At 35.0% G+C, this 25,259-nt stretch overlaps 1 protein-coding gene and 1 long non-coding RNA gene across 4 annotated transcripts in view; one reads left to right on the top strand and one right to left on the bottom strand.

Moving 5' to 3' along the window:
• The window catches only part of LOC310890139, a 764,802-nt gene that overhangs the window by 473,713 nt on the left and 265,830 nt on the right, over positions 1-25,259 (bottom strand). The window lies entirely within an intron of this gene.
• The window catches only part of CHD1 (chromodomain helicase DNA binding protein 1), a 55,006-nt gene that overhangs the window by 13,080 nt on the left and 16,667 nt on the right, over positions 1-25,259 (top strand). For both annotated transcript variants that reach the window (XM_083816513.1, XM_083816512.1), the window contains exons 3-22: positions 6,011-6,215; positions 7,280-7,384; positions 8,636-8,703; positions 10,834-10,983; positions 11,302-11,573; positions 13,069-13,294; positions 14,139-14,239; positions 14,490-14,668; positions 15,781-15,908; positions 16,466-16,682; positions 17,292-17,381; positions 18,202-18,392; positions 19,239-19,427; positions 19,736-19,898; positions 21,179-21,331; positions 21,744-21,815; positions 23,148-23,297; positions 23,891-24,039; positions 24,304-24,400; positions 24,489-24,584. In XM_083816513.1, coding sequence (XP_083672639.1) covers positions 6,011-6,215; positions 7,280-7,384; positions 8,636-8,703; positions 10,834-10,983; positions 11,302-11,573; positions 13,069-13,294; positions 14,139-14,239; positions 14,490-14,668; positions 15,781-15,908; positions 16,466-16,682; positions 17,292-17,381; positions 18,202-18,392; positions 19,239-19,427; positions 19,736-19,898; positions 21,179-21,331; positions 21,744-21,815; positions 23,148-23,297; positions 23,891-24,039; positions 24,304-24,400; positions 24,489-24,584 — 3,001 coding nt within the window. The remainder of the gene's footprint in view (positions 1-6,010; positions 6,216-7,279; positions 7,385-8,635; positions 8,704-10,833; positions 10,984-11,301; positions 11,574-13,068; positions 13,295-14,138; positions 14,240-14,489; positions 14,669-15,780; positions 15,909-16,465; positions 16,683-17,291; positions 17,382-18,201; positions 18,393-19,238; positions 19,428-19,735; positions 19,899-21,178; positions 21,332-21,743; positions 21,816-23,147; positions 23,298-23,890; positions 24,040-24,303; positions 24,401-24,488; positions 24,585-25,259) is intronic.

The raw sequence follows: 25,259 nt of genomic DNA, 5'->3' as shown, positions 1-25,259 counted from the left end.
TTGTAAGAGAGATGCTCCAGTCTCCTAATCATTGTTAAAAGTCCTCCACTGGACTGTCTCTAGCAGCTCTATGTCTGTCCTGTACTGGGGAGCCCAGAACTCGACACGGTACTCCAGGTGTGGCCTCACCAGGGCTGAGTAGAGTGGGAGGATTACCTCTCACAAACTGCTGGCAACGGCCTTCCTAATGCACCCCACTATATCATCACATAGTAATGGAAACATTTCCAGACATTTGTATTCAAAATGCAGGTGCTATTTGACTTACTGTTAGAATTTCACCTTTACGTGTAAGGGATACATAAGTGTTACATTCTTCAAAGATATTTGCTAGTTAGCATAGTAGTGGTGACCGCTCATTATACAACAAACAAGCTAGCCTGAGTGCATCACTCTGAAGCACTTGGCTGGCAGCTAGTGAAGCTTTCTGTGATACAAAAGATTTTTATGGTCGTTTCCCACCTCATTACAAAGCGTTGTAATGTCTTGTTTTCATTGAGTTAACCACATTAATGGCATCCTTCAGCACTCTGTGCAGTTCTAGCTCCAAATTCTTTGTTGCAATGGCTTGCCTGTGATTGATACAGGGGATGATTTTCATGTGTGGTACTATCTCTATAACCCTTATCCCAAATCCTTGTTTTATTCCAGTCAAAGCAGCCACTCCATCAGTGGTTACATTAGCACAGTTTTTCCATTATTTTTATTAAGGAATTCATTTACTTCTGAGAACACGTCTTCTCTGGTACATCTTTCCTTCAGTGGTTCTCAAAAAAAGTAGTTATTGTATTTCATCATTGAAACAGAATCCATGAGAGGAGATGTTAGAAACACCTGTACTTTCATCCAACCATCTAGCAAACTTGCGCTCTGTATAATTCATTCTAATGTTTATGTCTTCAAATCTTCATGATTATTTTCTATGTGTCTTTCGGTAGTATCTACTGACAAAGGATTGTGTGTTAGTTTGTGACCATTTTGCTTTCCATGCATTATTTCAGCAATTTTTACAGCAGCAGGAAGTAAATGACCCAGTAGTCTGTGGCTTTTAGTATTTCACTGTTAAATAAGGAACCTTAAAAGAGGCCTTCTGAATGTTTATCATTAGATTTAGTGAAATTTTGTGAAGTACGGGGTTGAGAATGGAATCACAGAGTCATAGAATAGTTTGGGTTGGAAGGGACCTTAAAGACCACCAGGTTCCAAACCTCTGCCATGGGCAGGGATACCTCTCAGTAGACTAGGCTGTTCAAAGCCCCATCCAACCTGGCCCCTCTTTCCTCAAGGGTTTTGTCCCATGGTTCTCTACCAAGCATGTCACATGACTTTTCAAGTATTGCATGACTTGAAAAATGACTGAAAAAGTTACAGAGGTTTGTCTTCATGCTCTGGTAGTTTTTAAATGTCTCGCTAATTGTGATGACTTCATAATATCATTAGCTACTATCTCAAGACACTCTATACACTTGTAGTGAGGTTCATTGTTAATGATAGTTGATGTAAATACATATTTGAGATAGTTTTCTCGATAATTTTGGCTTTTCCTTTTGGCCAACTTCTGGTCAGATCTGATTAGACTGTCATTGTTTTTTACCTTGCAATGTGACTGACTTAAAGACGCGTCGACTCTGTCATTTTCTTCTTGTTCGCTTGTCCTTACAGTATTATCTATCATCAGTCCATTATTCCTTTGCAGGAACTCTTTTAAGTCATTTCTCCATTTTGTAAGGCATGGTTTGGTTAGAACTGTGTAATATAATCCATAAACCCACTTAACCAGGCGCACGTAGGCTGCGTTACGTGCATACCCGGAAGGCAAATGAAAGTGAAGGCCACCTCTGTCATCCCTCTGCATTGTGGAGCACGTACTCTTCCTCAGGACACCTCAAACCAGTGTATGACCCTCTGACATACAGACTCAGTGAGGTCACCAGTATCAATCTATATATTAAATATTTGTAAAACTTAAATGATTTTTTCTTTCTTTAGATTAAAAATAAATAGGAGTTCTAGCATTTTCTTTGCGTTCCTGTGGATTGTCTTGAGCACCCCCTGGGTTGTGCACACACTGCTTTGGAGACCACTGCCTCAGTGTGCTTCTAGTTATATTTTGACAGTGTAGTGTCAGCATGGTTTATCTTCATTGCATATGCAATTCTGGTTATGCAGAACTTACTCATGTATTACGCCATTCCCTACCTCCTTTGCAAAAGAGAACTTGATGGGTTTGGGTTATCGTACTGTCTTTATAGAGGTTGCACCTCCAAGTCAAAATTATACTGAAGCTCAGGTTTGAAATGGATAATTTTTTGCAGTGAGAGTATGAGATGAAATGAGTGTGTATCGGTAGCCTTCAGAGCCTACCACTTATACTTGTCCTGTGGCTAGTTAACAGTTTAAGTTCTCTGCGCATCAGTAGAAAAAAAAGTCGCATCTATTTATCTCACTTTTTTTTTTTTTTATGTGTGGTGGTTGCATCATGACCTCTGGGAACATATGGTGCACGAGAGGAATTGTTCTAGTGTATTTTTACGCATCTGCATTAATTTGGATGACTAGAGTTGAAGTAAACTCTGAAGCTCTGCTCAGTATACCGTAGTCCTATGTTCTTGAACTCCCATAGTGCTTTTTACATGTTTTTTAAAAGTTCTGGATTAACTAGTATGAATACTACCATACCATTTTAAGATTTGATAAATGCTTTACCGAGTCATTATTGTTTAAAAAGAGCAAATTGCAATCTTCTCCCTAATTTAAAATTACTTGCTGCTAGTCACTTTGTCTCTTCCTATCTCCTTGTTGTATTGTCTTAATTTTTTGTTTATTTTTTATTCCACTGTGTTTAGTAAAATGCGATGGTTGCTACAGTCTTTTATCTTATCTTACTGTTTTTCTCTGTTCTGTGTACCAATGAGTCAGTGGTAATCCTGCATTGTCCTTTGTACATGATATCATTAGGAAAGCTCTAAATCAGTTGTTATGAACCTTATTATTTGTTCTTCCTCTTTCTTGTAACCTCCTTTCTTCTTCTTCCCATCCTTTTGTTTTAAGCTGTAAATCTCTTTTATTGTCTTATATTATTAGTAAATGGGTTGAATATTGACTTAAAGATTTTTACTCATCAGGTAGTTACTATTGCAGCTGAGTCATACTAGGTTGCTCTTGTCGATAACAAAGCAGTTTGTTGTGAGAAGCAGGGTTTATGAGAGAACTCTTACTCTGCTGGTCCTGCTACTAAGCCTCGTTGGAATTCATTCTTAGACAACTCTGGAACCTGTTGATGGGTTTTTATAACTTAACAGAGAGCTTAAGTGATATTTAGTTGATCTTTTGATAAGGAAAACAATTTGGAATCTTTTTTTTTTTTTTAAAATATCTCACTCCAGAGCAACTAGCAGTATCTGTGAGACTTTTTTTATTCTCATGGTCCCTTTGTTTTTGAACTTGCCACGTGCTTATCATGAAGAACATCAAATTACTTAAAATTTCCCATCAACTGTGAATCTGACTGACGTATTTTTTTCTTGCTTATCTAAATTGACTGGAAATACATTTTTCCTTTGACTTCTCCACTGTTATACCCTGTAGTGGAATTAGACATTTTTCATAATGTTGGCAAGTTGTTTGGCATTAGATGGCTTATTCTAGAAACAAATTCCACCATGGAACCTTAGAATAGAGGTACATTATTTTGATTGCCTTTGGCTCTATGTGCTTTCGAACCTGTGGTTAGCACTGTGTTACTATGTATGATATATTTTACCACTGTTTGGAAAGCTAACTTGATTGTCATCCTTGTGGCACAATGTTTTGCATCTTTCTTAAATACGGTAATGTACCTTAGTATTGCCCTCCATGTGAAAATTGTGAGCAAGCTTTGTCCTCCATTGAGATATTTGATTTCCTTTCTCTCTTCCAAGATTATGTAGGATTTGCACATTTTTGTTGCCTTTTTGTCATGTACTTGTCTGTCTGGTATTTACTTGTCTCTCAAGGTTTCTCTTTTCTCTATTTTCTTCATTTGTAGTTAGTGCTAATGTCTGCAGTTCTCGTTATGTGTACTTACAGCACCTCACTATGCTGTTGTTTAACAGTCATAGAATCATGGAATGGTTTTGGTTGGAAGGAACCTTAAAGACCACCTAGTTCCAGCCCCCCTGCCAGGGGCAGGGACACCTCCCATCAGACCAGGTTGCCCAAAGCCCAGTGCAGCCTGGCCTTTACCACCTCCCAGGAAGGGGCATCCACAGCTTCTCTGGGCAACATGGACCAGTGCCTCACCACCCTCCGAGTGAAGAATTTCTTCTTAATATCTAATCTAAATCTACTCTCTTTTAGTTTAAAAACATTACTCCTCGTCCTGTCACTACACCTGCTGACAAATGAGTCCCTCCACAGCATTCCTGAGGGACACCCTTTAGATACTGGAAGGCCACTCTAAGGTCTCCCCAGAGCCTTCTCTTCTCCAGGCTGAACAATCCCAACTATCTCTGAGTCTTTTCATAGGAGAGGTTCTCCAGCCCTTTGATCATTCTTGTGGCCCTTCTCTGGACCTGCTCTAACAGGTCAAGAATACAAAGCTGCAGAAGTTTCTAATAAAATAACCTGCTTGTAATACTGTAATTTAATGTAATTTACCCAGCATTAAAGGTAAGATAATATTTGTGTACAAGAACACTATTCTATTTAAACTCTCTTCAGTAAATCATGGTGGACTGCCCTTAATTTCTGGTAAACAGTTTAAACTCTGTTCATCTTCTGTAGAGGCAGCCTTGCTTAATTTTGCAGGTCAGGTTAGAATTAAAGCACCATCCTGGAAATCCACTTTCTATGATAGAAAAGGGACGTTTGGGAGCAGCTTTGTTGCTTCACAGTTTTCTCTTCCACAAGTGTGAGGAAGGCCAGAAGCATTGGGTTTCTCCATATCCAACCCCCTCTTCAGAACCAGGAAGCTTCACCATGGTTTGTTTCTTTCTCTTTGTTTCAAAGCAGGTAGATGCAGATGGCTTTTTGAGGTATACCCATCCCCAGCTGACTGTCAGCCAGGTGAATTGTGCTGACAGAGGTAGGGGTAGATCTTGATACCAGCTTTTATCATTTCTGGATTTTGTCAATGTCATTACTGTGCTTTTCCAATGCTTGCAGTCAATGTGTAAATAATATGAAATAATTTTCTCTGTGGTGGCATGATTACAATATTTTTCCTCATGATATCTTTGAAATACAGTAGTATTAACATGATTAAAATTTTAGCTTGGCACCTTTATGAAGTTGTTTAAAAAATGTTTTTATATTTTGGAATAGTCATAAAATAAACATTGAAATATTGTGATTTCAAAGTATGTTAAATCTGGTGTAAAGTGCAGGTGGAAAAATTAGGTGGAGTAATTTGGAGGCTCAAAAATAAGGAAAGTGCCTCAGCACAAGTCTTATAATCAGTGACAAATTCAGGTTTGGCCGCATAGGGAATTTTACTGTTGTTATTTTTAACAAAATAAGATTGTAGCATTTGTTTTAAAGAGATGTGCTCTCGTTTGAATAAATAAATAAATAGGGGAGGCTGCTGATCTATAAAAAATCAAGAGTTCTTTATATTTTAGTTGGACAGGTAAAGACGTGTGAAGTATACTTACTGTCAAAAGGTGTATATATATATATAATATGGTAGATCTAAACAAGCATTTTTGGATGTGGGGGTGGAAAGTGTGAGTAGGTGAGAAACATTTGTATCACCTTTATTTCTCTTGCTTGACTCTCCATGTTAATCAGAATATTCTTGTTTTAATCCTTGCTTTTTTAGGTTTCAGAAAAAGTATCTGATTAAACTCTGAATTCTTGTTTCTTATTTATTTTGACCTTTATTCATCTCATCTTATTTAATCAACTCAATATTTTTGTGTGCTACCCATGTATCTGGTCTAATGTAATAGTTGGTTTGTAGGTGAAGCCAAAGTAACTTGTTTTAGATACCTTAGCCATTTTGTAATATCCCACTGTCTTCTAATTGCAGTCGATCAGATGATGATTCTGGGTCAGCATCAGGTTCTGGATCTGGTTCAAGCTCTGGAAGCAGTAGCGATGGAAGTAGCAGCCAGTCAGGGAGCAGTGACTCTGACTCTGGTTCAGAGTCAGGCAGCCAATCAGAATCGGAGTCCGACACATCTAGAGAGAAGAAACAAGTACAAGCTAAACCACCAAAAGTTGATGGAACTGAGGTAAAACAAAACATACAAATGAAGTCTTTATGGGGAAAAAAACATTGTTCTTGTTTCAAAGAGATTTTCTTTTAAAATGAAAAGTGTTTAGATTTTAATTTAATTGGTTATTAATTGCATGTACTGCAGCTGTCTTAAATATTTGTCTCAGTTTCTCATGACAAGTACTTGAACTGATGTTCTTAAATTCTCACTTGTGTAGGTATTTTGAGTTAGATGCCTACATAAATTTTGTTATGCAGAAGCACTAACTTACTTGAACCTTACCAAAGGCAGTCAGATGAAATGTTGCTGTTTCTGAAATTCTATTTTTACATTGTTTCAGTAATACTTAGTTTCCTTGTATCAATAAATAGTCATACAAAAAATTCAAGCTTACATACAGCTTGCTTTTTGTATCAGAAAGTTCACTAAGTTTAGGAAAAAGTGATGTTTTGCCCTCCTAAATCAAGTGGGCCAAAATTACCTGCACTCTCCTCTGTTGTATGGATTTGTTTAGGTGATAAACACCCATATATATATGCGCGCTCTCTCTCTCTCTCTCTCTCTCTCTCGCTCTCTCTCTCTCTCTATGTATTATAGTATAGTATAATATATTTTATAGTAATATGTTATTATAGTATTATATTATATATATATATAGTATTATAGATATGAAAGGCAATAATGTAATCATTGTATAAAACTCAAAGACTGTTATGGATTGTCTTTTATACTTTTGTTAATGTATTTCACTATTCCCATATGAAACAAAAACATATTAGGTAAATAGTCTGAACAGGTTTATCTGGATCAGCTTAAAAATTTTCTTTATAAAAGTTTTACATTAACAATGCCTACACAACTATTGTTAAACTTAGTGAAAGAACTGTCTCAAAAATTCTTACATAATTTTCTGTTTTCAGGAAATCTCACTGCTTTAAAATGATATCCATTATTATTAGTGTGTGCAGTATTTTGTTGTGATATAAATAGTATTGATGAAATTGAGATTAGTCATAATAATTAGTCATAATCTTGAGTTTCAGTATGTTTAACTGACTTACATCTCAATTCCTACTCAGTTTTGGAAGTCCAGTCCAAGTATACTTGCTGTACAGAGATCAGCAGTGCTCAAGAAGCAACAGCAACAACAAAAGGCAGTATCATCAGACAGTGTTTCTGAAGAGGTGAATAATATACATTAGTTTACTTTACCATGTAAACATGACTGTTCTGTTGCCTCATATGATAGATTACAATTTTTTAGAGCCAAGCTGTATTCTGTAAGTGCGTGTTATAGTCTTAGTCTGTAAAAGTAATGTTCAAATAACTGACCTTTTTATAAGGAAAGGTAAAAAATAGTTCTAGTTACTTGTCTTCAGATGAGTTATGCCAAAATTATAGCAGCCTAGATTTATGAATATCTTCAGGTAGATATTCTGTGATGTATGGACAAAATTTTCAAGCCACACTGTACTGCCTTTCATTGTGTTTTTGGCCTATTGCATTTCTTAAAGATAATTAAAAATGATAGAGGATTGTTCAACTGTTCTTTCTGTGGAAAGGTACCTGCTATGTTTTTCAAAAAGTCGGTATGGAATATAAAACTACATATTTTTGTACAGTTACTACAAAATAATTCTTGTATTCTAAGAACCACACCTGAATTCTAGATATTTTAATACCTAAGCCATTGGCTAAACTTGACTTTGTGCAGTAGGAATATCTTCTAAGGAGGCTAGTGACAGTGAAATGGTACTTACAAATCAGATTTTTCTCCTTCATTGGAAATACTACACTGGTCACACTTACTTGGCTAGATCTGCTTTTGTCTGGTTTAGCTACTCATTGTTAACATAATCTCACATCAATAAAACATTAATTTACAGCTGTTTCTAAGTGTCTCTTTCTGAAAGATGTTTTTCAGGATAAAAATGATTTAAACTTTGTCCCTATGAATTGTTTTTTTGGAAAATCTAGTTTTGAGAAGATTCTTTTTTTTTCTTTTTCTGAGAGTAGAGAGAAGAACAAACATAATATTCTCAAAATTTTCTTAAACTGGTGTTTAAATGTGAAAGATTATAGAAGGTGGGAGAGCTCTGAAAGGTTAGGAGGTTTTATTATTTTTTGGTAGAACCATCATATTGATTAACTTGGAGCATCTGAAGCCATCGCTTTATTTTATGTAGGCATAATAGTTATTTTTAAGACTTTTCTTCGTGATGTTCTGTAGAGCTCTGCTGGCACAATATATTCATAGATGGTTAGATACTAAAACAACAGCAGTCCTTGTCTTAGTCTTCTATATTAGTCCCTTTGGGGGATGAAGAGAGTAAAACATGAACAATATGATGTCAATTTGAATGTGGGAGCTGAATACTATAAGTATTTCATTCTTGTCATTGTAATGAATAGTATATTTTTTTCTTCATCTGCAGGAGTCATCCAGTAGTGAAGATTCTGCCGATGACTCATCCAGTGAAACCAAGAAGAAAAAACATAAAGAGTAAGATATTTTCATAAGTAATATCACATAATTGTTTGTCACAGTGATGTATACTCATAACTGATACCTTATTTTCCACACTGAAAATGCTTAAGTTTTCTTTCTAATTCATCTTGTTCTCGTGTTTCTCAATTTTGATTGACATTTTGGAATATTAAAAAAAAAAAAACTTTTAAATAAATATCTATATCATATTCATTTCTGAGCAAAAGTGTCTGCAGCATTGTTCAAAAACATTCATTAGTGCTTTTATTTTTAAAATAATTTGTTGCAACATATTTTTGAGTTTAAGGCCCTCCTTAAAAGTTTTTGTAGAAATTGGAAACTCCTTAGGTTGTCTCATAAAATTAAAGATGGAATCTCCTAGTCAGTGCCAACTTTTTCTTATTTGTTTTTCCTCTGAAAAGTTCAAAAGTTGTTATAATTCTGACAGTAATTAGCTTTATTAACTGGAAAACAAAGTTTCATTGAAATTGTTCTGTTAGATCAGTTAAGTGGTAGATCAAAAATTTGTGAGAAGCATTATAGTATGTCACATAGCAATGAGAAGTGAATAGGCGTAGTGACCTGTGTTTTTTGTGAATGCTGTGTAGAAATGGAACTGTTCTATCATTCTTCTTCTCACAATTAATGAATCATTGCACTTCCCAGGGTTGCTGCTATATTGTCTTCATGAAATGGTAGTTGGAAAAAAAAGGGCAAAAAACCTATGCAAAACAGTACTTTTCTAATGATGAGTTGTTATTCATAGTCTTCTGCTACTTAAAAATTTGATTGCACCTAATAACATCCTCCGTTACAAGAAGCATATTTAAGTTTAGGAACCAATAACCAAATCACCTCATATACCCAATGCTTTAATTTTGTTCTACAATTCTCCTGAACAAGTATGTCTGCAGTTGCTATATGATATGCAGATCAGAGATTTCTCAATATGTAACTTGGTACATGATCAAGCCTAAGAGGATTGTGCTTTATATCTGTGGTCTGTATTTCCAAATAGATGTATGTTTTGGACTTCTCTCTCTCCCTCTCTCTCTCTCTCTTTTTTTTTTTTTTAACTTAATGCTTGCAGAAAAAGTATAAGTCATGATTTCTTGCCATTGCGCATGCACCATCTGTACCATATGCTTACATATGTAAGTCTTGGATGACCAGAACAATGGGACTGTAATTTCTGCCAGGACCTAATGCATATTTAAGTGAGAGAGAGGTCAAAGCACTGGTTCCTAGGCTTCCTTACTGGAATTTTACGGATGAGAATTTTTTGGTTATATTCCAACTTTGATAAACATCAGTACTGCTTGGTACACCTTGGTCAAAGAAACCTAAACCTGATATTAGATTTAGCAACCTTTCAACAATGCACACCATTTTTTTTTTCTTCTCCATGAAGATATTGAGATTAATTTGCCTATATTCAGTTAGAGTCTGAGAAAATGTACTGTTCATTATCTTCTCTTGCAAAGTTGATCACAGCTAAGCAGGGGCAAGGAGATTCTGCTGCTCAGAGTCACAAGTGACTTATTCATAGTATGCTGTCTGGTTGTGAAGCTCTGATTTAGGAACTCAGCGGGAGCTTTTGGGAGCTAGTGCCTCTCACAGGTGCTGCAGTTCAAATATTTTGGCATGTTTCTCAAATCTTTTTCTGCATTATCTTTTGTTTTTTTGTGCCGAAGCTGCTCATTATTCACATGAGACACAGGGAACATAGGTATTAGAAAATACAGGACTCTCCAGAATGTACGTGACAAGGTTTTATGATTTGAGCATGTGTAAGTTCCGATAAACATGTATCTTTCTAGTTAGACTTATTAAGTTCTTTGGTTTCTTAATATCATTCTTAACTCGTTACTTCAAGCTGAAATGTGTGTAGAAATCCAGATTTTTGTAGTTTTGAATTTTACCCCTACTTCTTGATAATGGAGGACTTAGTTCAATTCCCTTCGAAGCCATTGGGCATTTTTGTTTATCATTCATGACAATAATTTTTACAACTTTCTGTCCATCGGCTAAAATGGCTGTTTTATTTCTGTGAGGAATGCTTGAATTACAATAGATAACTATGGTTGAATATCTGATTAAAAAAAAACACAAACTGAATTATTCTTTTGTCTTTCAATTTTACAGCGAAGACTGGCAAATGTCAGAGTCAGGATCCATATCGGGAACTGGTTCTGATTCTGAATCAGAGGAAGACAGGGATAATAGCAGTTGTGACGAAAGTGAATCAGACTATGAGCCAAAAAACAAGGTCAAAAGCCGGAAACCTCCAAGCAGGTTAGAAGTCCTTTATACTCTGGTACTATGTCTAACAAGCAGTTAAGTATTGTACTGCTAATACATACGCAAATGAAATCATTAACATATATTTTAAAATTATATTTTTTAAAGCTACCAAAGATATTACTAATACCAGTACTTTTTTACTGAATGCCTTTTCCTGTCTGCTGTAACTAAAAGTGTTGTAACTGTCTGCTGTAACTAAAAGTGTTGTAACTGGGCATTCAAGAAACACATATTCAGAAAGTATCACAGAAGACTTTTGGTTGTCCAATTTGATACGCCATTGTTGTGTTGTATCTTACTGTCTTCAAGAATTAAGCCAAAAAGTGGGAAAAAGAGTGCAGGACAGAAAAAGAGGCAACTTGATTCATCTGAGGAGGAGGAGGATGATGATGAGGAGGATTATGATAAGAGAGGATCTCGTCGCCAGGCAACAGTCAACATTAGTTACAAAGAAGCTGAAGAAACCAAGACAGATTCTGATGATTTGCTGGAAGTTTGTGGAGAAGATGTCCCACAAACTGAAGAAGATGAATTTGAAACTATAGAAAAGTTTATGGATAGTCGAATTGGCCGAAAAGGAGGTACTTTTTAACAGTGTTCTTAAGATACTGGAGTGCTTTGTGGTGCAACTTTAGCATTCTTAGCTGTAAGTCTCTGATGTTTAAAAACAGCAATCATTTTAAAATACCGGAAAGTTGTCATCTTTTGTTTCTTATATTCATAAAGATGTTCCTTTTTAAAGCCTCTTCTAAGCATTTCAAAGTAAAATGTAGAAGAAAGTCTAAGTAGAAGGAAAAATAAGTAATCAGAAGAGAGCTTCATATTGTATAAATATGTATCATATTTTTACACCACTGTTTGCACAGTTCAGTGGTAATTGATTTGTATAAATTGTATTTACTGTAGTGGAGAAAGCAGACAAGATAGACAAGTCTGCTGACCGGTAAGCCTGAGCTCTGAAAGGCTGTTGGGAAGGATGAAACAGTGAGACTGTGATTTCAGTTATTGCTGTACAAATTGTCTCAATACAGTGCAATACATGGAATCACTACAAAATAGATATAGAATTTAAATGGTTCACTTGCATGTGAAGTTCTAGATGTATTTTTATGAAGGGTAGTAGGCATGTTGTATTTCCATCAGTTGCTGTCATGTATTGTCCAGCAGTTCTGCTTTGAGTTTGAGGCTGCAAAACAGATTTCTAATTATCTATATACGTAAATAAATAAATAAAAATATATAAAATGGTCCCCTTGCACTTCAGAGCTTCTTTTCTCCATTGGTTATACCCAGTCACTAAATTTCTGACCCGTCTCAGAGCTTGCACTTTCCTCTCAACTTTCTTCTCCCATGCAGTCCTGAGTTCTAGAATATCCTGCCTCAATGCCAGGAGTGCATAGTGTTGCTGCTGTGTTCAAAGTCTTCTGGACTAAGCTTCTTATATTCTACCTGCCCACATGCTATTGCTGCTTGTGCTTTATATTGTTGTTGCCACTCTGTTGCTTTATCTGGTCACTGCAGCTTGCCGGGCTCATTTGCTTACTTGGCTGTCCTCACAGAAATGAGCCTGTTTCCGGCTGCTAGGATGGTTCAGTTGTGATACAGACTGTACTTAATAATTTTCCCAGGTAAGATTCCAAAGCCAGAAAATGGAGTAGAACACATTTAGGGAGAAATAGATTCATAGCATCAGAAGCTATGATTACTGATGTCTCAGTTGCCTTTTATAGGCTCAGTGATGAGAATAATGTAACAGAGAAGACAACAAGCAGTGTTAGTGAAGCATTCCCTGGCAATCAGTTTGATTTAAGTAGGAATTCAAAGAAAATTCTCATGAGAAATGATTAGATGTCATAGATTAGATACAGAAGTTTGGATTGCTTTTTGTGATTCTCTTCGACTACTGTGCATGTATTAACATATCTACATAATTGTTCAAATAAATGTAATAACATGAGAACTGTAGATATTAGTCCAGTTACATGCTTATATAAAAGTATCAGTAATTGCTGTCTTACTGGTTAATTTACGACAGTGCACGCTTAATTAAGGATTCTGGTATGGTTTCTTTTTCAGCCACTGGTGCCGCAACCACCATCTATGCAGTCGAGGCAGATGGCGACCCAAACGCTGGGTTCGAAAAGTCAAAGGAGCCAGGAGAAATACAGTATCTTATTAAATGGAAAGGCTGGTCACACATCCATAACACTTGGGAAACTGAGGAAACACTGAAGCAACAAAATGTTAAAGGAATGAAGAAACTGGACAACTACAAGAAAAAAGATCAGGAAACAAAACGATGGTGAATATTTTTATGAGGACTTCTATGTTGTATATTTTGTAACAACGTGGCTGTTTCATAACAATTGTTTTGTAACAGTTATGCTTCTGAGACTTGTTACCTCTTTATGAGGGCAAGGTTTCAAGTGTATGTACAACAGGAAGACAAAAACTTTGAAAGCTGAAGCCTCCTTAACATGATCCCATAAGATAATCTGAACTTGATTTTAATGTATCTGTTATAAATTAAGTTTTAACAAGATGGGTAGTATTTAATAATAATAATGAATTTGTTATTGAACTTTTTTCAGTTATGTATGTTTCTTGCCTTAGAGATAGATTAAAGTTTTCTTGGTGTCTTAGCCATTTCATATTGTTTTTAAGAATTTAATTTTCTTGGCTTGAATCTTTGTTCAAGCCTGAGAACCAAGAATTGAAGAAGTCCATACATTTCTGTGTCATCTTTCTAGTATTCAATTTATTACAATGCTTAATATATTTAACAAACACTGGTGGGATTTTCAGCAACCTCGAGTGAGATGGATTCTTACAGAATAAGCTACCCTCAATACTGTTCCTTGAAAATACCCTATAAAGTATACTACTTGCTGAGAACAGGTATTCTGAATTATCAGATTGTGATTGTAATAGTGTCTTTCGACAACCATCCTCGGTCATTAATGTTGAGGCACCTAAGCCAGATGCAACACTTCTGTAGTAGGAATGTCTGAGCTGTAGCCCCTTTCAAAGAAATGCTCCAAGCAGTATTCCTGTGAGGGTTACACTCAGAGGTTTATTGTTGCTAGATTTTCTTAGTTTTAGAACCACACAATGTAATAAGTGCTGTAAATAAATTCCTATTGCAGGCTGAAAAATGCTTCTCCAGAAGACGTGGAATATTATAACTGCCAGCAGGAGCTTACAGATGATCTACATAAACAGTATCAGATAGTGGAAAGAATAATTGGTATGTTACAAACCTGCAGACAGAAAGCAGAGAATATTTTGAGAATATTTTATGCTCATTGCTCGTGTGTTGCATTTGTAGTTAAAAATGTGGAATGTTACTAACTTATTTTTTAATTCAAAACAAAATTTTGGGTAAAGAGAAGTTGTGCTGTGAAGCTAATTTATGTTGTCTTATCACCTAAAATGAGTGTATTCTTAAAATACAGAAGTAAAATATTAATTTGGTATCTCTTAATACATTTCTACAGCTCATTCAAATCAAAAGTCTGCAGCTGGTTATCCAGACTACTATTGCAAATGGCAGGGTCTACCTTATTCAGAATGTAGCTGGGAAGATGGTGCTCTCATTGCCAAAAAGTTTCAGACATGCATTGATGAGTATTTTAGCAGAAATCAATCCAAAACCACTCCTTTTAAGGACTGCAAGGTGAGTATGTAATTGCAATGGATTTATAATAAGTTGTACTGGCTCTGGCTGTGATAAAGTTGGAATAGAATAGTTTAGTTGGAAGACGTCTACAAAGATGTAGGTCCCGCCTTGCTGGGAAACCTGTTTCAGTGTTTGACCAATCTCACAGTAAAGAAATTCTTCCTAACGTAGAAAAGGTACAATTGTTTGGTCTGTTGCTGAACAGTGCTTGCACAGTGTTCAGGTCTTCTTTGTTTTTCGCTGTGCCCTCCTTTCCCCCTTCTCCACCCAGAAGCAGGCTAGGGGTGGGCAAGTGTTTGAAAGGGAACATACATAGTCAAGATGGAACAGGTGACCCAAACTGGTCAAAGAGTGGCATGTAATGTCATGCTCATCATTAAAACTGAGGGGAAAAAATCAGAAGTTCCATGGTGGCCATTGCTTGGAGACTTAATGGGTCTGTTGGTTGGAGGTCATGTGTGATTGGTTGTTTTTTTGTTGTAGTTGTTGTTGCTCTTTTATATTTATATTTCTTTTATATTTTGTTTTTTCTTTCCTTCACCAAGTAAACTGTCTTTGTCATGATCGACAATTTTTTTCTCACTTCTGCCATTTCAGTTTTCTCTGCCATCCTTGTTCAAACCAAACAACTGTATAGTGGTAAAAAAAAGAAAAAAGTGAAAGTCTCTTATGCATCAAGAGTATTTTACATATTACAAAATGTTCTTGAAGGTTGTTTGAGAACAGTAGTAATGATAGATACATAGCAATGTGTGTGTCAAACATCTACTACTAAGAATGGCTTTTCATAGTTATTAATCCCCTGCTTTTTTACTGGCATTCAAATGGCTTGTTTAGTATTTTAGTTTGTTTGAAAGGTAAACTTAGTGAACAGTGGGTTAACATAATTCCCATTGTTGAATTCAGATGACCAATCAAACTGATTTTAGCTTGCAAATTGATTTTTTTTTTTTTTTTTTCAAATTACTCATTTTCACATGGCCTAGTGTTTGGTGGTGGATGAAGACGACTTGGTGACCCCACGGATGCCTACTGCTACATTTTCTATAGAAAGCCATTCTGGTAACTGCAGTCAGTAGTAAAACTGATGCTCAGTTTGCTTTCGACAGGTTCTAAAACAGAGACCAAGATTTGTTGCACTAAAGAAGCAGCCATCTTACATTGGAGGACAGGAAAGTTTGGAGTTAAGAGATTATCAGTTAAATGGATTGAATTGGCTTGCTCATTCGTGGTGCAAGTAAGTATAGTTTGTTTGTAAATTCTAAAGATTCATAAAAACTTCGTTATTTTTTTTTCTATATTTATTGAGGCTAGATGTCTTACTACAGTAAGCTGAAAGTAGAGTCCCGAAAGGACTGTTTTTGCTCAAAGAAATACTAAAGCTACTAAAGCTAATTACATGGTTGGTTTCAAAAAACAGTTAAGCTCTGCTGTTGTTTTGCTTTTACTTTCTGTGTGGGAGAAAGTCATATTTTTAAAAATCAATCGGAAAAAATAACTAAGACTACAAAACTGAAAGAATCAAAGCAAAATCTTCTGAAATGCCAACGTTAGTGTTACACTTATAAGATAGGCCCCTTAAGAATACTTCCAGGCTTTTTGTTAATTTTGTAAATTTAAGGAAATAGTATCTGCATAAACTTCTCAAGATGTATAGTTGCAAAATCTTGAAAACTTGTACAAGTAGTTTCTGTATTCAAGATAATAATGTCTTCTTGTCCATTCCCTTCCTCTCTCTTCATCCCCCTCTTCCTCATTCTTTTTTGTTTGTGTGTTTTTTGTTGTTTTTTTTAGAGGCAATAGTTGTATTCTTGCAGATGAAATGGGTCTGGGTAAAACAATACAAACAATTTCTTTTCTGAACTACCTGTTTCATGAACATCAACTGTATGGGCCTTTCCTGCTGGTTGTGCCACTTTCTACTTTGACATCTTGGCAAAGAGAGATTCAAACTTGGGCTCCTCAGATGAATGCTGTAGTTTACTTAGGAGATATAACCAGCAGAAATATGGTGAGTATTTCCCTTCATCATTAGAAAAGGTTATTTGTAAACCACATTCATTTCATATTCCTGTCCTCCACTAATTTCCAATATTTTGGTTAGAAGTGAGTGAATAGTTGCTGAAACACTTAAGATGCAATTGAAAGGTCAGGTTATGATCCTATATAAATGTTCATGAAAGATTTCCATCCTTCTTAATAATAAACAGGATTAAAAATGTAGTCATTGAAAACAAATTGTCTTCTTCCATATATTTATGCGGATAAAATAAAAACTAATATGTATGCAAGCCAACCACAATCTTAATTTATTTTCTGAAAGGTTCTTGTTTTTTGTTTTTTTTTTCTTAATCTGTCTTCTCAATGTTAGTAATCTTATTTATTAAAGCAAAAACTGCTTTGTACAAATTCTCTGCTGTTTATTCAGAGGCTAACAAAGTGGTTTGGAGTGCTTAGCTTTGAAGTTCAGTCTTGTGGAAGTTCTGTTTGTGTGTTGTGCTTCTGTTTTGTGATCAGATTATTGAACATCTTTAAACATTTATATTGCTGTAGTGCTTATGTCTCATTGATTGATATGATTTTTTTTCTCTAGCTTATGTTTACTTAATTGTTTTTGTAGATAAGAACTCATGAATGGATGCATCCACAGACCAAACGACTAAAGTTTAACATACTTCTGACAACATATGAAATTCTGCTGAAGGATAAGGTAATTCCACTAGCTTTTTCAGGGAGATGAAACCATTTGTCCAGTGTAGAACTCTTGCTAGACTTGCACATGTTTGGGTTCTCAGTCATTAAATGGATGTGGAGTGTGATGGATTTTACTTTTGGACAGTGTATATTTTTCAAGCACTTCTTGCCTTTCTGTATGTGTGATGAGCCTTTTTCCATTTCATCAAGCAGGTAACGCTTCTAGTTTGCTTGAGCTTCTCATTACTGTAATGATCTCCTTCCATCAGGAGCTGTACTTTCCTTGTATCATCAAAGAGCTGAAAAAGAACCCAGCCCATTACCCAAACATCTTTGAAACAAAATTTTGAAATCCAAGACTTTTCTTCATTATTATGCATACAGTAGTGTATTACTACTGTGTCCAGGACAGTAGTACACAGAGTTATTGTTAGTCCTTCTAAGAGTATATGGAAATTTTTATAGGACAATGAGAAGAACATTTTGACTTGATTTGTTTGGGAAGAACAGGTCAATAGCTTCTGTGGTTGGTAGTTTTTTGTTTGTTTATTTGTTTGTTTGTTTTTTTCTGTTATGAAAATTAATGTGGATCAGACTGTGCTCCCTTTTTTCATCTTTTAACTTGATTTATACTTTCTTGGGATGTTTGCACATGCTTTCTTTGAACCTGGCTAATATAAAAGCAATGGTTAGTACTAAAGACATATACCTGTCCGTATTTTATTAAAATAATAAAAAAAAGAAAATGATGGTATTTATATCCTGGTTATAAGATGCGAGAAATTACGTACTCTGTTTATCTGTGTAATGTTCACCTGTTTGTCCATTTCTTTAAGTCATTCCTTGGCGGTCTGAATTGGGCGTTCATAGGGGTTGACGAAGCTCATCGTTTAAAAAATGATGACTCTCTTCTGTACAAGACTTTAATAGACTTCAAGTCTAACCATCGACTTCTTATTACTGGAACTCCTCTGCAAAACTCCCTCAAAGAACTTTGGTCTTTGTTGCACTTCATCATGCCAGAAAAGTAAGGAAGAGTTTTGCATTGTTCTTGTAAATATTTTTGTTCAGTTTATTAATATGAAATAGTGTAGTGATTTGAGAATCAATAAAGGTAGACAATAATACTGTAAGATAGTTTAAATATTCTGTGCAATGTAGATGTATGGTCCTGTTGCTGGTCCTGTTGCTGAATAACCCCAGTAGTAGTTACTTTACCATTATAGTAGTCCACAAGAATGATGGATTGAGGTGTACTGGTAAGAGCCCAGAAAAAAAAAAAGGCTTACTCTTAACGTAAGAGGAAAATTGTATAGCTTTACTATGGGGAAATAGGATCAGTTTAGGGGTATCTTCTTGTCTGTGTTAGTACTGTTAATGAAAGCAAGTTTGTACCAAGCTGCCTGATACCCTGTATTTCAGTCAGGTGGCTATTTTTCCCATTTGTTTTAAATACAGTGAGCTTCCTGTATTGATCTGATTTTTTATTGACCTCTGTTTGTACCTAGGTTAAATGAGAGCTAGTGTTAGAACTCACATTCCTATCAGACATCTTGTAAATGCCAACCAATGTTCAATTGTCTTGCAATCAAGGCCACTGTGGTCTTTTATTTAGTAGTTTATTTTTAAATTTAATTCTGTAAAAGTGTTTGGGAAGTTCCATTCTTCTATTTACAGACAAAGTATTTGGAATTTCTTGAAAGATCAAAATTCAGAAATTGGTTAAATTAAACAGAGGAGGGGGAAGAAATCCATTTGGAATGTTTATACTTTTTTTTTTTTTTTGTAATTGTGTTAGCATTGTTCTTAAATACTACTTCTTTCAGTCATTCACTCTGTCACTATTTTACACTTATTTTCTTTTATATTGTAGATTTTCCTCCTGGGAAGATTTTGAAGAGGAGCATGGCAAAGGAAGAGAGTATGGTTATGCAAGTCTTCACAAAGAGCTTGAACCGTTTTTGCTGAGAAGAGTTAAAAAAGATGTAGAAAAGTCCTTACCTGCAAAAGTTGAGCAAATTCTGAGGATGGAAATGAGTGCACTGCAGAAACAATATTACAAGTAACAAATTTTTTTAAATTTCAATGTTTTAATGATATGTCTACATGTAAATTACTGGTTTAATATTTTTCATAGTGCAGTTTGAATTTGGGGCAAAAGAGTAAAAATCAAGCACCTTTTTAGGATTTCACAACAAGGAAGTTCTCTGAAGCAAAGGTTTATTGGTCTAATCTCTGTTTATTTCGCTTCTGTTGTTTGACACATTTGTACATTTTTACTAGGAGCTGCTTTTTTTTTTTTAGTTTATATTTTGAGAGCTTGTCTTGCCTCCACATCTGGTTATTTACACTGTATGTCTCACATCATAGGTGGATTTTAACAAGGAATTATAAAGCCCTCAGTAAAGGTTCAAAAGGCAGTACCTCTGGCTTTCTGAACATTATGATGGAACTCAAAAAATGTTGTAACCATTGCTACCTCATTAAGCCACCAGATGATAATGAATTCTATAATAAACAGGAGGCCTTACAGGTAATGTCATTTTGTTTTTAATTTGGGGAATTCATGTTTGTAATGTGCACACTGTAATTTTATAGTGTTCTAGCAATTTTTTAGTTATTAAAGTATTAGGAAAGAGCAAGATCTCTGAAAACATTTATCCTGGACTTTACAGGTAAGTGAATTGATTTTTGTTTCTTTATTGGAACTGAACACTAGACAGATCTCTACTAAATAAAATATCAATGATTTTTAATTGCAATCAAAACAAAAAAGAAATAGTTTGAAACAGGCTATGCATCTTCACACAAAATGAATTTCAGACCTATTTTAAACCCAGATAAAATAAAGCAGCTAAACAGAGGAATGTAAGGTAAATGGAAATGCAGGTGACTGGCAGTGGTACACCAGCAATCTGTATGACAGCATAAAGCAATCTGCAGAATGTTTTTAAGCTTTTTGTATAACCAGATATGCCTGCAAACAACCAAACTGAAAGGAAATAAAAGTAATGATCATTGAAATCTGTCTGATTTTTTTGGTGTTGTTGTTCCAGATGAAAACAATTATCATTACTACCAGAGATGGGCTGTAATTTTTGTTTTTAGTAAATGTTAACTAATATTTGTACCAAAACTGCTCAGAAGCACAACAGATTAAAAAAAAAATTATCAATGATGCGATTTATATCAACATAACTTTTTCTAAAGATTTTTTTCCTGTAAGCCTTGAAGTTGATAACTTAAACATTTCCCCCAAAAATACTAGTTTGTGCAGTGACAATTGTGATTGCAAGCTATTTTGTAATATGAAACCTTTTTTAAAGCTAAAGGAAGTGTCATTTATAACTTGGCACACTCTACAGCTACCTCATACAAAATTAAATCCCTTATAACTGCTCAAACATTATTTCTATTAATTGCAGACTTTTAACAATTACTTCTTTGGTCCACTTTAAGAAGTTTTTTTAGCTCTTAATTATGAATGAACACATTCTCCAAAATTCTTTCTCAACCTAAAGAGGCCTAATGTTTGAAACGTTAAATTCTGCATTTGCTTTCTGTTCTAGTTATTCCGAAAAGAACCAAGAAGTCTTGATATTGTAACCCACCTAAAGTCTGTTAGGCACCACAAACAACAGTCCTATCATGCATATTTTAAAGTATGTATGTTATAAGGAATGACGAATGTTTTTGTTTTTCTCCCACATCAGTAGACAGGAAGACAAACCTTAAAAGAATGTCTGACCACCTGCAGCACTTACTAGTATCGAGGTGAACTGTTTTTGTAATACATATTTCTTCTTTTGATAGCATTTAATACGTAGCAGCGGGAAACTAATCCTTCTTGACAAGCTACTGATTCGTCTGAGAGAACGTGGCAACAGAGTTCTGATTTTCTCTCAGATGGTGAGGATGTTGGACATCCTAGCAGAGTACCTAAAGTATCGTCAGTTTCCCTTCCAGGTAACAAGCCTAGTAGTCTTGATCCTGAATTTAAGAAAAATCTTTTCTTTACTCTGAGGGTGACAGAGCAGTGGAGCAAGTTGTCCAGAGGTTGTGAAATCTCCATTTGCCATGATAATTAAAAGCCAAGTGGACATGATCCTGGGTAACCTGCTCTAGTGGACCCTGTCTGAGCAGAGGTGTTAGACAAGATGACCTCCAGTGGTCCTTGCCAACCTCAGCCTCTCTGCGATTATCTGATCTTTACCACTTTACTTAATAAAAGAGTGTCCTTGAATTAAAAAGATGATGTGAAGCATTAACATTCGTTTTTTTCCTTCACATTAGTGTTTTGGCTGTTGAGAATTCAAGTTGCTCTGATGAGAATATAGCATAAGAATTACTTTTAAACTGTAGTATTCAATCTCTTTAGAGACTTGATGGATCAATAAAAGGGGAATTGAGGAAACAAGCACTGGATCATTTTAACGCAGAAGGATCAGAGGTATGGTATTTTTTTTCCTATTTTATATTTTCCCAAGAAATATCAGAAGCGTTCTGTAAAAATGAATGTTGAGAAAAATGAGAAATGCATCAATAAGTTTGAAAATCCATTGTTCTTGGCTAGAGTGTAGGGTTTACGTCTACTTTTTTAGATTTTAGATTTAATGCAAAGCACAGAACTAAGTTGTGTGTCTTTATTTCATGAACAATGAAAACCTGATTTCTGGCGATTCTTTGTGTGACTTGTGAATTTATAAGTGTCTCTGTTACAGCTTTTTTTTTTTTTTTTTAAGCTTAGAGGATTTATAGCTTATATAACATTCCTAATATACAAGCTGTTCCATCTGATCAAGTTAAATCTTTCTCCTTTTTTGGGGCACAGGGAGTGATTGTTTTTTCTTGGTAATAGGATTGCATTTCTCAGTTGCTGCTGAGCTTCTGTTTCTGCTACAATTGAAGAGGAGGACTTAACTCCTTGAAATAAACTTCAGATATATCTTAAATACAGAAGTTAATTCTGTTTTAAATCCCTAGTATAGATATCATTGCCTTTTTCTGAAAGCTTTGCAGTTATACCGTACAGTTTTTGAGGAACCTAAACTTCACACGGTATTTAACAGTGAAGGCAAACTTCACATTTGTGCAGCAACCAAATTATGTTCTCTGCTTTATCTTCTATTTCTTTCCTAAAAGTTTGTAACGTTTCATATATTTTTGGCCATTAATGAGCAAAGATCTTCATGGAAATATTTTACATAATTCCCAGGACTCATTCCTGAGAGTCACGGTTTGCTGTTTTCTGTCACTATACTAATTTCTTTTTCCTATTTTACTTTCTCTCGAATTTCATATGTTGTTTTATTGCATGTCTCAAGCTTGTTTATAAATATATTGAACAGCAGTGACCCTTCAGGAAGAATTCTGCCTCCTGTTTCTTAATTTAACTGGTCTTATGTAGTCTCAATGTCTCCCCTAGTATGCCATGGCTGATTAGTTTTCTTAAGTGGGTAGGTGAAGGGAAACTGTATTTTTGTTACATACAAGGCTTTAACAGCAGAGTTACATACTTTTGTCCAGTCTTCTATTCGACTGGGTTTTTTGGTTGGCATCTAGGATGCTACAGCCTTTAAACCACAAAGGAATGAGCATCAATGTCTATTGCAAATAGTTATCAATGTTAGCTTTATACACAAAGAAACTTTCCCTATAGAACGATTACAGAATTGACAGTGTATGACTCTAATGTGTGCCACAGAATGCATAAATGTCACAGTTGTTCATTTAAGAATATCAGAACTACTAAATACAAAACGATTTCATTTTATGATTTCAGGACTTTTGCTTTTTACTGTCTACCAGAGCTGGAGGATTAGGTATAAACTTGGCATCTGCTGACACTGTAGTTATATTTGATTCTGACTGGAATCCACAGAATGACCTGCAAGCACAAGCTAGAGCTCATAGGATTGGACAGAAGAAACAGGTACATTCAGCTGTAAGCTCCAAACCTGAGGGACAGTTCCCTACAGTAGCTGTCAACTGTCTGGGCCATTCCAGTATTCGTGTATTTTGAGAATAATTAGTACTTGGCTGGGTGTGCTAAAAATGGTAATAATGCTCTTTTTTTTTTTTTTTTTTTAATTTTTAAATCTCCTTAAATGGAGACATAATATGGCAGCTGTGGTATATGTATGGGGAGGGAGAAGAGTTGTGGGCTTGTCTGTCCCACCTTCACTGGCATCATGTCATTCTGGAAAATAACTCCATCAGCTACATTCCCATTACTTAAGTATTTCGTAGTTCTCTTTGGGTTTCTTTTTTACTTGTGGTAATAATCAGAAATACAAGAGTTTTGCTTGTGGCAATGCTTGTGGCTAATCACTGAAGCTTAAAAAAGACAAGTATTAAGAATTTATTTCTCTATTTTTAAACTGCTTATGTAAGACCATAGTAAGAAGTTTGAACTAGTATTTCATAAAATAAGTAAAATTCAGATGATGTGTAGACAAGACTGACAATTCTCCTTCTTGTTGCTCACTTATTTAAATACATCAAAAATTTACATTTAAAATACAGGTTAATATTTATCGTCTAGTCACAAAAGGATCAGTAGAAGAAGATATTCTTGAAAGAGCCAAGAAGAAGATGGTGTTAGATCATCTAGTAATTCAGAGAATGGACACTACAGGAAAAACTGTACTACATACAGGTTCTACTCCTTCAAGGTATATTTTTATTATCTTACACGTCAATTTGTATTTAATTATATTTGACAGGTAAGTAAAATTGTCAGTAAGTTCACTTTGTTAATGAAAGGCAAACCAAGGTTAAATAAATAAAAACTGCAAAGTGTTTTGTCTTTGTAGATTTTTGTTTCTATATCAAATTTTAATTGACAGTAAAAAGAAAGCTTAACTGGCTCCTGGTTACAGAGAATTGTTTCAGTCTAGTAAAATAAAATGTTTTTCCTGAAACATCCTGTATTTCAGCTCAACACCTTTTAATAAAGAAGAATTATCAGCAATTTTAAAGTTTGGTGCAGAGGAACTTTTTAAAGAACCTGAAGGGGAAGAACAGGAGCCCCAGGTAAGTAATGCTTCTAGACTTGAAAAATAAAACAACCCAAAGTATGTATGAATTATTTCATTATAAAGCTAAATTCAATCTTTTTCAGGAAATGGATATAGATGAAATCTTGAAGAGGGCTGAAACTCGGGAAAATGAGCCAGGTCCATTAACTGTAGGAGATGAGTTGCTTTCACAGTTCAAGGTATTGCTCTGTCATCTCCCTCCTGTCATAATTACTTTCCCTTATTAAAAACTTCTATTTTTCTTTTATGTACCTATCTCCTTCATTCTTATAAAAGAGATGCCACAATAAGTTAACTCTCTCTTTCTAATAATTTTCATTATACCCTCAGTACAAACATTTAATAATATTTATAATGTATTTTACTAATAAAATAAGAGATATTTATGAACGTGTTAATGAGGAGAGGTTTGGGTACTGTTGCATTAATGCCTTTAATGTTAAGCAGCTGTGGTACTTCTGAACACAAAACATAATGTCTGGATTTCTTAATTGATGACTTTTAGAAATTGCTTTCAGCACAGAAGTAAACTTGAATGACAGATCTTTTAAGTGTCACCAGCTAGACATATTGTAATGTGGGTGATTTTTTTTTTTAATTTGAAATATATAGTATGATAAGTGTTTAGATCAGTAGGCTATTAAATTACTATTCTGCTGATGGTTCATGTACAATCTTTTTTAATTCCTACGGTGTACTGTTTGGATAGTTTTGCATTACTACAGTCTCAAATGAACTGAGGCATTCAAATGTCATTAGACTTATTCTGAAGGAAGCTAACTATAATATAGCTACTGGGGATGTGTTTTGTTGTGATCTACATTAGCTTTAAAAAGAAGAAGAATTTTCATCTT

The sequence above is a fragment of the Anser anser genome (genome assembly GCF_964211835.1).
Source record: "Anser anser genome assembly, chromosome: Z".
Lineage (NCBI taxonomy): Eukaryota > Metazoa > Chordata > Aves > Anseriformes > Anatidae > Anser > Anser anser.
This window is presented reverse-complemented; position numbering and strand designations above follow the sequence as displayed.